The 18,090-nt window shown below is 44.0% G+C and overlaps 1 protein-coding gene and 1 long non-coding RNA gene across 4 annotated transcripts; one reads left to right on the forward strand and one right to left on the reverse strand.

The window, feature by feature from the left end:
* The first annotated feature begins 7,665 nt into the window (after positions 1-7,665).
* LOC146571647 (zinc finger protein 277-like) lies at positions 7,666-13,448 on the forward strand. Of its 3 annotated transcripts, XM_085280918.1 has the most exons (6): positions 8,413-8,495; positions 8,770-8,858; positions 9,233-9,329; positions 10,436-10,478; positions 10,564-10,738; positions 10,933-13,448. In XM_085280918.1, exons 3-6 carry the CDS (start codon positions 9,324-9,326, stop codon positions 11,120-11,122), a joined length of 414 nt encoding a protein of 137 aa, XP_085137044.1. In that variant the 5' UTR covers positions 8,413-8,495; positions 8,770-8,858; positions 9,233-9,323; the 3' UTR covers positions 11,123-13,448. The 3 variants fall into 3 exon arrangements, with proteins under 3 accessions (XP_085137043.1, XP_085137044.1, XP_085137042.1); XM_085280916.1 differs by lacking the exons at positions 8,413-8,495; positions 8,770-8,858 and having other exon boundaries at positions 8,935-9,329; XM_085280917.1 differs by lacking the exons at positions 9,233-9,329; positions 10,436-10,478; positions 10,564-10,738; positions 10,933-13,448 and adding an exon at positions 7,666-7,761 and having other exon boundaries at positions 8,282-8,495; positions 8,770-9,191.
* Positions 9,548-13,724, reverse strand: LOC146571648 (uncharacterized). Its single transcript, XR_014893152.1, has 2 exons — positions 13,459-13,724; positions 9,548-11,854 (listed from the first exon to the last, which is right to left on the reverse strand). It is a non-coding gene; the product is annotated as an uncharacterized LOC146571648 (long non-coding RNA).
* Positions 13,725-18,090: the final 4,366 nt, after the last annotated feature.

Genomic DNA, 18,090 nt, shown 5'->3' on the forward strand with positions numbered 1-18,090 from the left:
TTATCCTTCATCTTCTCAATCGTTCTGTGAACATCCTTGAATGTCGTCATTATTTCCTTGTTCAGCTGAAGAGACATGTGCCAGGGAACAAAATGTTTTTATTCAGCCCTCAATGAGTCACATTCAAATTATAATGACTAGGATTGCTGAATCTCTGAACCTCACGTTGAGCGCACATGGACTCCTCAGCGACCACTTTCACAAAGAAAACAGTTTCCTGCTCTGCTTTTGAACGTCTGGTGTCCTGGTGCAGCCACAACAACCTGGTGCTGAATGCCCAGAAGACAGTGGAGATTATTGTGGACTTCAGGAAGCACACAGCTCCACTCCCCCCCATCATCCTGACTGACACCCCCATCACCTCTGTGGACTCATTCCGCTTCCTGGGTACCACCATCACTCAGGACCTGAAGTGGGAGCCCACCATCACCTCCGTCATCAAGAAAGCCCAGCAGAGGATGTACTTCCTGAGGCAGCTGAAGAAATTCAACCTGCCAACACGGACGATGATGCAATTCTACACCGCAATCATCGAGTCCATCCTCACCTCCTCCATCACCGTGCGGTACGCTGGAGCCACTATCAGGGACAAACAGAGACTGCAGCGTGTTGTGCGCTCTGCTGAGAAGGTGATTGGCTGTCACTCTAAAAAGTAATTAATGGGATCTTTAGTCATTACTTACATATATATGTTGTTGTGAAATGAAAAATCAAGTTCATAAATACTGTTAGACTTCCTAATTAAAATTTTTATTTTATTGAGTTCGGGTGACACATAAATTATGCCTCTTTACTCAATATATAATTGTGATTTGTCTGAATTTAAAATCTTCTTTTAATCAAAAAACAATATAATTTTAAGTTCTGTCGATGTAAAATACAACTTGATGACGTGTAAACAGCTCACAGTTCCCTTCTTCTACACAAGCGGACATATTCAACAGCACGTGTTCAAGGTTTATCAAGAGCTGTGTTCATCGCGAACGGTGAGTAATTTTATGCGAAATTACACATATCTGCAGTCGCTCTGGATTTTGTTAGTTTACTTTAAAACAACGACGTAACATACATAACATACATCTTAGCTTGCCCCCGCGTTTGTGTGAAAGGCTAGAAGACCTTCAGTCTAGATCGAGAAGGAGAAGGAGAAGAGGGCAGTTCGGTAATGAGCTTTGTTGAAAATGTGATCAGAAGAGAGAGGCTAATACCTGATGGCACTGACCCACAAATACAACGGGCTCACCGATCCCTCGGTCCTAAGCCAGGTGCTGATGCCGCTCTCCGTTCCATTGTCGTCTGTTTTCTTCTGTTCAAAACAAAGGAAACCGTCCTCAGAAACGCATGGCAGAAGAAGATCCTCGTCAAAGACAAACCCATCGATTTTGACCATGATTATACTGCCACGGTAGTACAACAGCGCCGTGCACATAGAGAAGTGAAAAGCGCACTTAAACAAAAGGGCATACGATTCCAATTCTCTCCAGGGTTTAATTAGAGCCCCCGGGCTCGGTGTGAATAATGCAGCACCTGAACGCACCTGAGCGGCCTGCTCGAGCAGAACAAGGAGCCGCAGGGAGGCCGAGAGAGCATCACCTCCAGAGAGAGAGAAAGGGTTTGAAAGAGTAACATCATAACATCTGAAGGTTTTCATGTCACTCTAATGATGTCCTGACAGAACCACGAGGGGCATCAGAAACATCTGTGTCACACCTGTCCATCACTACATCTGTGTTAGTGACACTGCTGGAAGAATCCAGATTGCTTTGATTATTGTTTCCTTCCATTTTGTTTGCACTAACACTGCAAGCATCAGACTAAATCATACTTATTATTTATGACCCCACAGCACCATATCACCCTATTAGAGCACTTCGCTCTCGCTCTGCAGGCCTACTTGTTGTTCCTAGAGTATTTAACAGTAGAATGGGAGGCAGAGCCTTCAGTTTTCAGGCCCCTCTTCTGTGGAACCAGCTTCCAGTTTGGATTCAGGAGACAGACGCTATCTCTAATTTCAAGATTAGGCTTCAAACTTTCCTTTTTGCTAAAGCATATAGTTAGGGCTGGACCAGGTGACCCTGAATCCTCCCTTAGTTATGCTGCAATAGACGTAGGCTGCCGGGGGATTCCCATGATGCACTGGGTGTTTCTTCTTCACTCACTATGTATTAACAGACCTCTATGCATTGAATCATATCTGTTATTAACCTCTGTCTCTCTTCCACAGCATGTCTTTATCCTGTCTTCCTTCTCTCACCCCAACCAATCACAGCAGATGGCCCCGCCCCTCCCTGAGCCTGGTTCTGCTGGAGGTTTCTTCCTGTTAAAAGGGAGTTTTTCCTTCCCACTGTCGCCAAAGTGCTGCTCACATGTCATTGTTGGAGTTTCTCTTTTGTCTCTTTATTATCATAAGGTTCTTACTCTACAATATAAAGTACCTGGAGGCAACTGTTGTTGTTTTTGCTGTATAAATAAAAGTGAACTGAGTTGAATGTAATTTGGTTGAACAGGAAATTCACATCATGGATCTGGAGCAGCTGTGTGATGATGTCATGTCAACATGGACCAAAACCTCTGAGGGATGTTTCCAGAAACTTTTTAAATTTGTGCCACAAATGACTAAAGCAGAAGAGAGCTCAGACTCAGCTTCACTGTCATTCAGCCATTTGACATGATATGAATGAAAAACAGATTCTCTGTCCAGGACCTGGGTCTGAGCGACCCAGGGTCCATGAGCATTTATGACTCTTGTTATATGATATGTGTTTGTTTCTGCATTGTGCTGCTGTTCCTGTGTCTATGATGTTGGAGACCTCACCTGCTCAACCGCCTGCCATAACCACGCCACCATCACTTTACCTACCTGTTGCTGCTGCATCACCGTCCAATCTACCCCCAGTGGCTGCTACACCACCATCATTTCCACTGCCTGCAGCTGCCACACCAGCACGGCCTGCGTGTCACAAACCACCTGCAGTGCTTCGCCATGGGCCATCGGAGCTCTTACGTGGCTGGACCTACTACAAGGCTGTCATCAGATCACTGGCCGGCCACCAGAACTGCTATGCCACAGCTGCCAGACCTGTGGCAGGCCGCTCGAGCTGTTTTCCTGCCGTCACCGTCCATTGGGCCAGCTGCCAAAACTGTGGCAGAACTGTGGTTGATTTTTTCAGTTTTTTGGGGACTGTTTTGACAGCGCTGCTGGACGTGCGGTCGGACTTTGAAACCGTTGGGATTAGGGGCTCTGTTTGCTAGAGGATTTTGTTTTTGCACGGAGAGTGCGGAGACTCGGGAGCAGAGTACAGACACTTGGGAGAAGGCGCGACACGGGAGTCGTGGGAGCGCACTGGAGATTTGTTGTGTGTTACATTTACTTCACTGTAAATCAACGCACTGTTTACTGCACAGAGTCCAGCATTTAGGTCCTTTCTCCCCCACAGTCTGCCACACAGACCGTGACATTCTCAGGTCTCAGTATTGCAGCATGCTACCAAACAACGAGTAAAACATTACAAATAACTACAATTAATAGAACAAGAAATTCTCAAAAATAAGTACTGAAATATGCAAAAACATAAATAACAATCACAAATATATAATATTTATATTTGGTTCTTCTTTATTTTAATGACTATTTACAGATTTTCACTGGAGGCATCAAAACTATGGATGAACACATGGAATTAAACCCTCGGCCTTCTCTCAGCAAGCTTCATGCTGTAGTCACCTGACATGGTTTCACTTCACAGGTGTGTTAACTCCAAAGCTGGAATCCTGGAATTTCTTGCCTTCTGAATCTGGTTGGGACTAGAAGTCAGGGTGGCACGCAGTAGTGCTGCACGATATTAGGAAACCCTGCGATGTGCGATAACTGCGATCAATATTGCGATAACGATATGACTTGCGATAAAATAAATAGCAAAACAAACAAAAAACCCCGAATACATAATTTACGTTTTACTGCAACAGTTTTATTTAAAGAAAGCTGCTGTATTAGCAGTGTAACAACAAAGTGCACTTTAACATTGAAACATTGCCCCCATAAAAATTTTTGGGTCTTCTTTAAGATCCCAGCTGGCCAGCACCTCACGTAATACACGGGCTATATTTTCACTAGTGTGAGAGTTTGGAAAACACACAGTCTCTAGACACCGTGTTTTCAGTTCAAAGTCTTCGGTGAGGAAGAGCACTGTGAAACTCATATATGGCTCCGTTGTACGACTTGATCATAGGTCTGTAGCATAGTTTTCAGCTTGGCTCAGTTCAAATGTGACGGTCTTGTGTAGGGCTGGGTATCGTCCATGATTTCTAGAATCGATTCGAATCCGATTCACAAGGTCCTGAATCGATTCGATACACGATTCGATTCAATTTGATTCGATTCGATTTAAATCTGGGAAATTTTGCCTCAGTCAGATTATAATTCAGATCAGTACATTTACATATTTTTGTATCTATAAAAAGGAAGCTGACACACGCAAGACTTTATCACAGGTGTGAGCGTCACAGCAGAGGCCTTTGTGTCAAAGTAGCTGAAGATAAAACACAGAAACACATGAAGGTGGTTTTCCTGGCCTGGATTTTATAAAAATATTCTGCAGTACATCAAAAACGAAAGAAAACCATTAACCAGCTTATGAACATTGCCTCTGAAGTTACAGCGGTTTTATTAGAGACAGCGTTTTGCATCATTTTAAAAAGTTTACATTTGTTCAGAAGCCTATTGAACGGCAGAAATTAGGTTTTCTCTTTGGAAGTAAGTAAAAAAAAACATCGGCCGACAGGCTGTAAACAACAGTAGACTTGTGCGTAACAACCAAGCAAATAATGCAGAAAACAGATTTCGGGGACAGACGGGAAACTGTTCTTGAAGTACAGAGAGAGAGAGAGAGCTGTGCATGAAGTGTGATTTTATCCTGGTGGAAGCAAAACAGCAACAGTCAGAGTGAATCCATGACGATGTTTATGTGAAGCGTTTGGATCTTCTTTTGCTGCTGGTTCGGTCAATGTTGTTTGGAGAGAGATCAAACTAACAGCTTTAGAATCTGTGCAAAAACGGCGTGAACACAAAGCGCGGACCCGCCGAAACATCAGAATCAGCGAGCTGTCGGCTTTCAGCCCCGAGCGTGTCCGTGCCGTCGGGTGAGAAAGTCACATCTCACTGATCCTGATCCGTCGGCGCTTTGTGTTTACGTCTCTGTGCAGAATCTGTGTTCCTGCTCTCATTCACTGTTTTAAATGTTTGGTGGTTGTCAAAATTTTGTGAAGTTTCACCTGAGATTCTGGAATTTCGGGCAAAATACATTTATATTAAAAAAATCAATTCAGGATTTTAATGAATCGATATCACGTTATCCAAGCCAGAATCGATATTAATCGATGAATCGATTATTAAAACCCACCCTAGTCTTGCGGCATGTTTCGTACATTTGTGGAATGGCGACATGGGAAAAGTAGTTTCCTGAGGGGATGCGGTATCTCCGGTCCACTTTATGTATCAGACTGGTGAAGCCCTCCCTGCTAACTGTATTTATAGGCATCATGTCTTTGTCAAAAAATGTGTAATGGCCTCTGTTATTTCTTTGTAGCGCTTCCACGTTTTCTCATAAGGAGTTCCACTTTAAAAACTCGGATACAGAGACGGCCGTTGGACTGCGGGGCTCTTTGTCTTAACATTAGCAACATTAGCTAGCCCTGTCTTTCTGGAACTCTTCAAACAGTTCTCTGTGGTCGTGTTGAAGATGATGGTGGAGTCGTGTTTCCTCTGGTGGTTGCCACGAGTGTTCGGCAAGTTTTGCAGAGCACCTGTGTTTGGAGAACGTCGTCTTTACCAAATCCAAAGTACCTCCAAATAAGCGAGGTACTATTTTTTAGCCACGAGTTCATAGTCAGTAGCGTTCTCGTCATGCGTCTCGCTCTCAGCCATTACAACTCCGACTCGTCGCTGCAGCGTTGTTCGCTCCCCACCTACATAGGAGGCGGGCCTCTAATCCATTTGATTGGTTAATGCCGTGAAGGGCTCTGTTCGACTGGTCAAATGTGTAAAGGGGTTTCTTTGATTGGCAAATTCTTTAAAGCATGTGCGTAAACATTTTAAGGTACCCAATTATCGCAGTTTGCGCCGTCTTTTGCAATGGGCCCATCGCACAGGCTGATATTGCGATGACAATAAATTTTTTATTTATTGTGCAGGCCTAGTACACAGCTGACAGCTCTATTTGACAACTGTTAGAATTCATATTATGGCAAGAACCAATCAGCGAAGGAAACAACAGTCTGTCATTTCTTTAAGAACTGAAGGTCAGTCAATCCAGGAAATTGCAAAAACTTCACAAAAACCATAAAGCGCTACAAAGAAACTGGCTCACACGAGGACCGCCCCAGGAAAGCAAGAGCCAGAGTCCCCTCTGCTGCTGAGGATACATTCATCCACCAGCCTCAGAAATCACAAGTTAACAGCTACTCAGATCAGAGCGCAGATAAATGCCACATAGAGCTCCAGTAACAGACACACTCTACATCAGCTGTTCAGAGGAGACTGTGTGAATCAGGCCTTTATGGTCAAATAGCAAGCAGAGGAGATTAGTTTGGGCCAAGAAACACAGGGAATGGACATTAGACCATCTGTGCTTTGGTGTGATGAGTCCAAATTTGAGATCTTTGGTTCCACAAAGGTGAACGATGGTCTCTACATGCATGGTTCCCACCATGAAGCATGGAGAAGGAGTGTCTGGTAGTGTGTGCGCCAGTGAACATGAACTTTTAAAACTCAAAATATTTTTTTATATACTGGTTAAAAGTGTTTGTGAAATACTTTGTTCTTTATGCTGGACTAACAAACTGCAGTCACAAAGACTGACTGTGAGCACTTTTCGGTGATTACAGAGTCATAATAACGTGTCATATATGAGATTATCACCATGGCATGACATCACATCATGTATGTATTTGCAATATTTAAAAAAAACAGCTGACAGTGTGTTTTCATATTTTCATTCTGTGCTTAAAGGGAGAAAGGTTTATTATTTCTGCAGTATTGCTGTCATTGCTTTTATCTATAGTTTTTTTTTGTTGTTGAGAATAACAGAGTGAGTCAGACTGCAGGATGAACACTGAGCTGTTTGTGCCCCCCAGTGGTCTTTGACCACAACGTGCTTCCAGTGAATTCCCGAATCCAAGCTGTGTGTCATCAGCAGCCACTCCACCTTAAAACTGACTTCACGTATAAAACTTGGGTCATTTATTTAAGAATTTGCACCATATCCAGCCTTCTTGTGCCCCCCTGTACAGAAACTCAAATGTTATTTTCAGACTTTTATTTTAGGGAGCCTTACACCTGTACACATGGTACACATTCACAAATAACGTTTCATTTAAAAATTTGTAATAGAGGGGAGGACACATATGCTAATGTAATGTTAATAAATGGGTATTTATGAACACTAAACTTTCATGTTCAGAGAACACGCTCAGCTATATCTTGAGGATCTGAGTGTTCATGTGATTTATATTCTTTGCTATATATATGCAACAACGTCCAACGTTACATGTTAGTCAACTTCATTCACATTAATTAACCTTCAGCTATCGAAACTTGAGTTTTTATATTTCCTTGAACCACTTGAATGCACCTTTTCTAATTCGTGTTTTACCGGGGGTCCGCGAAGGCGCTTCGTTGGCATTTTACGGCCTCCGATTGGTACGATTTGTGTTATTTGCACCACGTGACACCAGACATGGCCGCCAGCGAGCCGAGTAAAGACGGTAAGTGTGACCTTTTAAACGTGTCCGCGGCTTTAATGCTGATATCTGGTGGTCTGCGTGCAAAGGTTTGGGTGTCGGTGACTCTCCGAGTCTGTGGGAATCCACAATCAGCAGAAAAAAGGCTAAAAAAAATCAGAAAAGCAGGCGGGAACCCGCCCGGCTAAGCTAGCAGGCTAGGAAATAGCTGGGCTGCTAACTGTGATTATACAGCAATCTGTATATTCAGTCAGTACTCAGTCTGACAGCTGTGAAGTTTATTCAGGATTTAACAGCGTGTAAAGTCTGAGTTCGATTAATGAGTTATTTAATTCATTAATTTATTTATTTTTTTACTTTTAGATCATAGTTTTGTCCCCACGGGTGATGAAAATAATTGTATACAGACAGATTTTTGTAGATCAGAGGGAAATGCTTCTTCATGCCAGGCTGTACATTCTCGCTTCCGCTTGGTTTTGACTCACCTGGTCTGGAGTAGAGTGTGTGTGGTATATAAGGTGTAGTCTCTCTTCTGCTTTCTCAGGTAAGGACAGCATTCTGGAGCCGCTGTGTTTCCCCGATCAGCCGGCTGACATCTCCAGCCCTCCCGGTGTTCAATGTCCCGGCTCCGAGCCGCTGGTCTGCCTGTTCTGCTCTGAGTCCGTCCCACCGCCGCGGAAAGACGTCCTCCTCAGACACCTGCTGATGGAGCACAAGCTTGTCATCGCCGACGTCAAACTCATCGCAGACGTCCCAAAGTACGAGCCACACATGCTCCGGCTCACTCGTTTAACTCTCGGGAACACGTTTGGATGTTTTTAGCATTTGGAACTCGATCATTTCACCAAAGACTTCCTGTAATTATTTGGGGTGATGGGGGGAAACCCTTACCTTACAAGTATAAATATATACAACAAGTCCAGCATGTCCACGCCTGTTAGTGTGCTGCTTTTATGAACCGTGACGAAGTGTTTCTGTGCGCCGGTAAACCTGGCTGTGAGTCGGTTTTTACTGACGAGTTTCCTCCATCAGGTACTTGCTGTACTGGAAGGGCAGATTCCTCGAGCAGCCGCTCACAGATTTCTGCAGCGTCATCAAAACCAACTCCACGGGCCCAGTCGGTGAGTTCACTCAAACAGGTAACGCGCCGCAGGATTCCCATCAGTCCTGGAAACCTCACGTGTGTTAGATGAAAGCAGACAGAAGGTAGAGCTTCCTGAAATCATGTGACTAAAAGCTTCTTTGCTTCCTGTAGTCATCTCTTATGATCCAACCCCCAAAAAGCTGCTTTTTACGCATAATTCCATAAACATCATTCAGTGACATGTCTGAGCCTGAACCAAGATACTGAACCTTGGATTGTCCGTCCTGATAATATTCTTATTTACTGTGTCAGCCTGGATGCAAAAGTTTCAATCAAGTCCACTTCCTAGTCCTCCTCTGATCCTGTGTGAATGCTTTCAGTCTGCTCGTTTCATCTCTGTATCGTCCGCAGTGATTGGTCGGACTGGCAGGCTCATCCGGTCTCTGCAGTGTGTCTGTTCTGTGATCACCAATCGGAGACGTTGGAGCAGATCTACGCGCATATGAAGGTACGGGAACGTAGAAGTTTCAGAGAAGGAAAATATCGTTTTCTGCTTTTCATCCCTGAAACGATTCTGCAAAGGCTTCTGGGAGAACGGAGACAGTGCACACTAACAGGAAACGATCTGCTTCCTGAGGTCTCTGCAAACATATGAATCCATCGTTCGCACAAAACATGGATTTTACTCAGAAAGTGCCCTCACACACAGACGGACCGAAGCTGAAGAGCTTTTAAAATGAAGCGCCTTTTATTTTGAAAAGTTTCCAAATAAATACATGATTGTCAAAACTTTAACGAGCAAATAAAAATGTTTCCTCGTTGTTGGGTCTGTTTCCACATGCCCAGCTAGTTTAGAGACTTATTCATCATGAAGGAAACAAGACATAACAGAACATCTTCAACCGGTTTTTCACTCGCTAACGAGGGAAGTCTTTGGTCAAGAACCAGCTCTTGGAGCCCACGCCCCTGTCCTGTCTCAGGCCCGAAGTCCTTCAAAGAGCAGCTTCCCCCGTAGCTATTTATTGACATGGCAGTTACAATACACAATACAACACAAGCACCTCCCACGTAAAACCCCCCAATGGTTCTAAGACGTGTGTGTGTGTGTGTGTGTGTGTGTGTGTGTGTGTGTGTGTGTGTGTGTGTGTGTGTGTGTGTGTGTGTGTGTGTGTGTGTGTGTGTGTGTGTGTGTCAGTCATAAAAGCAGGAAGCTTACAACAGATCTGTCAGGATGCATCTGCAATAAAAGCTCCCCCAGCACAGAGTGGCTGGAGAGGTCAGAGACAAAGGAACGTCTTGATCCTATAGGTTGAACTCAGACCGTACAAATTTAAGAAACACGATGACAACATTCAACAATTAGACTTAACACTCGTGAACAATAAATAAATCTAGGATTGGACGTCGACTGCAGTCCGATTTTGTCGTTGATTAAACGTTCTGGTTTAAAGTCAGAACCAGTTTCCCAAACGTGACTCTAAGTTTGTGCTCACGAGTGACGAGTTTACCTGAGAGGCAGAAAAGTTTCTCTCTGCTTTCTGGTTTTGTTATTTATGAAGTCTGTAACGGGCGTCGCGTGCGTGACCCTGACATCTTTCTGTTTTGTGTTTGCAGGAGGCTCACGGCTTCGACCTCCACCTCCTTAAGACCGAGCTCAGTGGGTGAAATCGCCGTGGTAATTCGAGCGCAGTTTGCTTCTATTTCTTCCTTCTGAGTGTTTCTAATGTTCTGTCCTCCCTCAGACCTCAAGTTCTACCAGCAGGTCAAACTGGTGAACTTCATCCGGCGGCAGATCCATCAGAGCCACTGCTACGGCTGCACGCGGATGTTCGACTGCCGGGCGGACGCCCTGCGTCACATCGCGGCTGAAGGTCACGTGATGAAACTGACAGAGATGTCCGCCTGGGACCAGCCGCAGTAGGTTTAAGGAAGCGCCTGCAGAATTAACCAATGAGAGCGCGGGCTTTAAAGCTGGCGTACAGCTGCTGATGAACGTGGTCAACACCACAGATGTTTACACTTCATTTGGAGTATTTTTATCAGCTGATGAAAATGGCGTCCTTTTTGGGACTAATTTGAGCCTGAGCACTAAACGTCGTCTCGCTCCGCAGGTATTACTTCCCCACGTACGAGAACGACGCTCTCCTGTGCACGCTCTCTGACAGCGAGGAAGGCGACGGTGACGAGGAGCATCGCGGCGAGGAGATCCCGGTCATCGCGGAGGACATCTCTAACCTGAGAGCGCTGAAACAGTCCAGTGTCCTCAAGCAGCTGCTGAAGGAGCGAGGAGGCAGCAGCTAGGACCACAGACGGACACGTGTCATACGTTTGACTCAAAGGCGTCTCTGACGTCGGCTGAGCTCAGCTCATGGTGACCACATGCCACATGGCTGGAACGCAGCGGCACGGGTTTGAGTCCGGCCCTTTCCCTCTCAACTATTTCCTGTACGTCTCTACTTAGTAAAGATAAGAAAGGCAAAAGAAGAGTCCTCTCCACAGCTGGACACGCGGACGCCATGATGTCCGCTGAAACGTAATTGCTCTGCCTCGTGCAATGAAGCTGAAACATGCGTTTTCTTGAATATGAATTTTAGTACTCGAGTAAAAATGATTTTCTTTTGTAACTTGTAACTGAGCTGGATTCAGTGCTGTGGTGGACGAGCTCATCGTCAAGATGAGACGAGAGACTCTTTATTGTCATTGCACAGTCACACTTAGAACAACAGCACTACACAATTGCAAACTGTCCCGCGTCGGCACTACGCACAACACAAACAACACAACACAGGAACTTAATAAATGAAAAGAATGAGTGTATGTTTTACTGCACATTGTTATTATTATTGTTGTTGTTGTCCCCTCAGAAAGCCCAGGGACGTCTCGTGCCTGAAACATCTGTCCTATTTGGTGTTTCTGTTGTTTTTCTGCATCGCTTTGCTGAGCGACACCTGCCGTATGGTGGAGCCGAACTGCAGCGCTCAGAGTTTTCACCGCGTCCTTCGCGTCCAGGCTCACGTTCACGAACATGCAGCACTGAGGAGAGAAACGAGAGGTCGCTGCAGGAACTCACTGCTGTCAAACTTCCTGTTTTATCCTCATTTCGTACTCTGGCAGGCTGTAGGACATTTTGGACAATCTATAATCTTCTAACACAAAAACATACAAGTGTTCACTGAAGTAAACACACAGAGCAGTAGCAGATTTTTTTTAAGTGTTTTATTTATTTTCATTTGCTGCTAACTGCCTTGTTTTCATTTGTAGTTTTTGTAGTAGGAAGAACTACAAAATCTACAAATAAACAAAGAGCAGTTAGCAAATGTAGTGCTCTCCACTATGTGAAGCCCTCACATGAATTTTTAGATTTTTCAGTTTAAGCCAATTAAATGAAATCCAAAAATTCAGCCCCAACAATCAAATGATCCCCTATGAGCAAGCACTCTGGCAACGGTGGAGAGGAAAAACTCCCTTTTAACAGGAAGAAACCTCTGGCAGAACCAGGCTCAGGGAGGGGCGGTCTTCTGCCATGACTGGTTGGGGGGTGAGGGGCAAAATTAAATCAAACATAAAGGAGAGCACAGCGTATTTATGACAGGTCGGTGGACTGTGGCTCGAGTTCAAAAGATGCTCGAATCCCGCCTGAGGTGGTATGGACACGTGATTCGAAGCAATGAGAACTCAGCAAAAACGACTATTAAGGATCGACCCAGACGGACGCCGGCCTCGAGGCAGACCCCACAGAGCGGGACATTCGCTTCAGCTGAAAATCTTAGAGGCGACCCAGAAAGCTGCAGGAAACGCAATGACACATCCGGCAACAGTTAAACCTACTTTAAGTAGGTTTACACCCCACGAACCAGGCGATTCTCTTTCTGTTTTCTCTTGTTCCCGTACCGCTGGGCGCTGAAGATTTTCCACAGTTTGTCTGAGTTCTGCCATCTCTTGCCTCTGTTGTGTGTATTCTTGACTGAGTTCTATGTAGTTTTGACTGAGTTGTGCGTTTTCTAGCTTGAGTTGTGCGTTTTCTTGATCAAGTTGTGTGACATCGTGACTGAATTCTGTGCACATTTCAGTCACTCGTTCGAGTTCTTCGGTGAGTCGTGTGTTTTGTTCAATGAGTCGTGCGTTTTGATGCCGGAGGTGCTCTCTCATACGCTCCAGTATGTTTGACCGATCTCCCTGTGACATTTTTGTAAAGGTTTAAAGCTCAAAAGTGTCCAAAAGTTAAATCTCTGAATGATTTAAATGCAAAGGGTAGCTGTGTCTCAAACAACTGTCTCTTTCTGCTGTAAACTGTTGAACGAGCTCCTATTTATAGACTCGGTGGGCGTGGCAGAGAATGTGACGTCGCTGTGACATAACAATGATCCTTTGATCTTCTCAAAGGATCATTGTGACGTCGCCGTGACGTCACGATGATCGTTCAAGAAGATCAAAGGAGCGCTGTGGGTCATTCTGCGCATGCTCAGATCAATGAACGGGAGAATTATTTGTAAATACTTTGCTAGCTAACAAAGGTGCTTTTAGCAACAGCTGGTGGTGGTTCGTCGCTATCAACCCTTAAACTCGTGAACTGGCTCTCTAGCTTTTCGATTGCTACTGTTGTCTATCACATATGTATTATTTGGAACCCAGCTTACCTGTAAAAACAGACACACAGCAGGTAACAGGAACTACTCGGTGCGCCAGCTCGGCACCACTAGGCTGTGTCCCAATTCAGGGTCTGCACGCTTGAAGTACGCGCACTACGCACGGTGCGTACTATAAGTATGAGAAGTGCGGAAGTGAGAGGCTTGTGAAATAGGACGGTCTTGCCTTCGTCGCGCTGCTCAGGTTGCCTAGCAACCATGATACTAACCGCGAGAAACGTGTCATACAGCTTTGTGTGACAGAAACGAAGGAGAACATGTTTTGTTCATTTGAGACCAAAGGACCGTAAAACATGATTGTTGGGCTTCATTCCTGTGCTGAACAGTCATTTAAGATTAGCTAGTAAATAACAATTAGCTGATGTTGGTCATGAGACTAAAGTCATCTCACTGTGGTAATGTAAATATAATATGGCCAATATTAAAGTTATAGTCAGATTATTATGATATATTACAGCAGTGAGCTTGAACAGTTGTTTATATGTCCTATCACCTTAAATCTTCACTCAAAGACGAGTATCTGTGAGTGTGTATACAGATGTGTTATATATAAGAGACAAATATTGTTCGTTTAATACGTTGGCATTATTACATTTGGCTCAATGCTTACATATGTGTATAAAGCAAATGTACGAGCTGTGATAACTGTGTCTGATAGAATGAAGAGTAGACTGATATATGAAATATTCCTTTATTGGGTGAGAAAATCAGACCATGTCATAACTGCTGTAAGTCACACAGAATAGACATCAGAGCCTTAAACAGGCTGACGTCTGCTAAATGGGTCAAACTGGGCAGAAAGTCTACAAACACATAACATCCTTATAGAATATGATGTAACACTATAGATCAAACGATTGCTGATGTTGTCAGGGCCAAGATGATGAAAAGCTGTGGGAATTCTCTGAGGAGGTAGTAGGGACACAGGGAAACAGCCCTCACGGTGATTGTAGGGCACCAGCTGCCGCCATGTTGCTTCCCAGTGCATTCACGGTCTCTGTCGATGAAGGCGTGGTGAAAAGTGTGTAGCGTGCTGTTGTCGTCGCTGTTGTTTAACCACGATTCCATAAAAGCCAGAAAGTTCTGTACTCACGGAAGTGGTTGATGCAGGCTTGCAGCTTGTCACATTAGCAAGAATAATGGACGGGAGCGCTCGTTGTTTGTGTGTCTCTCTCCCCTCCTGGTCAGGGCCATGCAGAGATGTTTAAAGGGGCGGGTGCTCAAGTTAAAAAGGGGCACATTGAACCAGGCTGAATAACAACAACACACATTCATCAAGTATCTAATATGGGATTGCATCATACTATATCACTGTTGTGAGGTGGCAATAAGGCAAAGCAAACATAGCCTATGTTTTACCTGATGGGGTAAAATGTTGCTGTTGAGGGGTTTCTGCTGCTCCCACTGCTGATAGTGCAGGAGGGCAGGGCTGCGTATCCACACTTAACAACTCTTGCACTTAATCTATAATAAAATGATGACAGAAAATATAATGAAATATATTTGAAATAAAAATTTAATACAATTGGTTTCTTAATGTATGTTCTTTAAAATACAGTGTGTGTTTATTAAATATCATAATTATAACTAGAAAAATTTGCATTTCCTGCAAAAATGCTGTGTGGATGCTTTAAAGCTGAAGCTGTCTGCTGAAAACAGCTGAAGAAGCTGAAGTCATTATTTGAAAAGTAGTTGAACTTTTAATAATTTTACAGAAGCATAACAACTTAGAAAAAAGGTAATAACTTAGCAGAAACTCTCTTCTCACTGCTGAGGTCTGGGAAGCGCTTCCGCTCCCTTAAGGCCAAAACAGAGAGAATGAGGAGGAGCTTCTTCCCCCAGGCTATTCGGACCCTGAACCAGGTGTAGGACCGGACTCTCCCACACATCACATCACCACATGCACCACCACACATTTCCTATAATTTATAATCCTTATAATCTCTTTCTGCTATTTGCACATTTTTTTACTGTAAATTTCTAAGTTAATTTGTAAATTTTGTAGTAACCTGTAAATTGTAAATACTGTAAAACGTTTTTGTGTTATTTAATGGTCGGGCATTGTACAGCTACAAGCATTTCACCCCCATGTCATACTGTGTTGTGTGTGTGTGTGACAAATAAAATTTGAATTTGAAACATAACAACATAGCAGAAGTATTGTAATTCAGCAGAAATGTTCATATTTAGCACAAACATGAAAACTTGGAAGAAATGGTGTAACAGTAGAACAGTAGTATAATTTAGAAATAGAAACTCTTAGTAGAACTTAGTAGAAATGTAATATAGTAGCAGAAATACTATGATTTAGCAGAAAAGTAATAACTTAAGCAGACATTTTAGAAAAGCAAAATGGCCAGCAGAAAAAAGTTTTCTCAAAACTACTAGTTTTTCAACTGTGAACAATTGGCAGAAACATTAGAAAAGCCAGAAGGAAAAGCCAGCAAATACACAAGGGTAAGGCAAAACTGACATGCCTAACAATGTTTACAAATATGGAAACACACTCAGTAACTCAGTGACACATAAGACATGTCCAGAAAACAACGTGTACAAACATGGATGCAAACAAACAATATAATAATAGCTTCATAATGATTACAGGACATCAGACTATTTGTTCTTATAGCTTAATGATGCAGAATTATCACATAGAAATAAAAAACCTGAAGTTGTGCACTATTTGAACACGTTGCCTGCAGCACTGAAGGACTCTGCGACAGACGTGTGTCTCACCCTGGCAGCACCTGTCCTCTCCTCCGCTTCAGTTCGCCTCAACATAAGCTCGTCATATTCTGTGATATGATTTACTCTGAGGTGTTTGACGAGGGTAGTGATGTTGCCACAGCACCTCACTGTCTTGCCACATGTAAACATGCAAATCGCGTCTTGGCTGTTTGTGGAGGTAAAATGCATCCTCACATGACTCCGTTTAGGCTCAGCCATCCCATATGGAAAAGATATTTATAAATCTTATAAAGTTTGTATCGGTCTACATACAAGAGTGAAAACAGATATAAGATCCCTTGAAAAATTATATAAATGAAACTTGTATGTTTTGGATACTTACTAAAACAATATATGAAAGTAATAAGAAAGTGGCCACTTTGATGAGTAAATCATATAAGTTTTTACTATTTCTTTTCCATATGGGATTGTTGTGAGCGCACACACCAGGGGCAGTGTTGCCTACTTATTTAGTGAGTTTTCAGAGCCCTTTAGTGACTTTTTTTCTAAAAAGCAACTAGCGACAAATCTGGTGACTTTTTCTGGTGTTATTGGAGACTTATTTATGACAACGTTTTGATGTGAAAGGGCGTATCGCTCTTCTCACCAAGCAGCAGTGCTGCCGTGGGCACCTCGCCCACACCAAAGCGCTCACTGCTATCAGGACAGGAAATGTTCCCACTAGTGATGTGTCGGTTGTGAACGAAATGGCTCTTAGAGCCGGGTCTTTGACGTGAACGACGCGAGCCGTGGGGTTTTTTTTCTTTCTCTCACCCTCTCTCTCGCACTTTTTTTCCGCTTCACTCCGCACGCGAGTCTTGTGCTTAACAGTGTGTTCACACCGAACACGATGGACGCGAGCGTCAGGTTTACATGTAAAGTCAATGGAAAAGCGCGATGACACACGATTGCGGTCCCGCAAAAATTCGGAAGCAGAAGCGTCGCGAAAACGCCTGAAATGCGCGTCAGTGTAGCGCGTGTGGCGTGTTTGACTTGCGAAAAAAGCCAGGCGCGTGAGTTTTTGTGTTGCATTTTGTGCATATGCGCATTTCGTGTCTACCGCTCAGTTGAAAGAACTGAACTCCAGCGTCAAATCGCGCCGCGACAACCAATCAGGAGCCTGGTGACGTGGCTCTGACCTTGGTCAAAGGGGCAGATCCAGCCAAAGCCCTCCATTCTTCATTCAGTATGGAGGAAAAGCTAATCAGTGCTGTGGCTAATCACCCCGAGCTGTATGATGCTAGCTGCTACTGCTACCGAGACAGGAATAAAAAGGACCTAGCTTGGAGACACATAAGTGAGGAGATCGGACAACCTGGTAAGTTCATAAATTCTTCTTTTTAATTTTCAGACTGACCCGATGAAGCCGCGCAAAAGCTAGCAAGCCCACCTACTGTCCCGCTATTTTCCCACTGATGTACAAATACCTTTCCGCTAACAAGATAATGCGTTTATTCAGAGGACATCTGCAGGAGAAAGTGGAAGAGCCTCAGGGACACCTATAATAAGGAGAAGAGGACAGAGAAGGAGAAGAGGAGTGGGTCTGCAGCAGGATCGGAGAGGAGATGGAAGTTCTTCGCGGTCATGGGGTTTCTGGACTCCTTCCTCACCCCGCGGGAGACTAGCGGAAATATGGTGCAGACCGTGGGGAACTTCTCCCCCGAGGACCAGGGACAGCCCGAAGAGGCAGCAGGGGAGTGTCAGTCAGAAGGTATGTTTACAATGAATTAATGTAGGCAGTTAATTTATGCGTGTTGTCATACAGGAATATATTTTGTTTATTAATAAACAGTATACAGTAGCCCCGCTGTTCATCCGTCACCGCTTCGCCTTTTCGCTGATTTTTTTTATTGCACCGTACAGCTTTCAACGATGCGCATTGCATTCTGCAGCCCA

Source organism: Mchenga conophoros, linkage group LG7, assembly GCF_057382185.1.
Source record: "Mchenga conophoros isolate Kocher_MC1m ecotype Shallow Benthic linkage group LG7, M_conophoros_male_GT1.1, whole genome shotgun sequence".
NCBI classification, from domain to species: Eukaryota; Metazoa; Chordata; class Actinopteri; order Cichliformes; family Cichlidae; genus Mchenga; species Mchenga conophoros.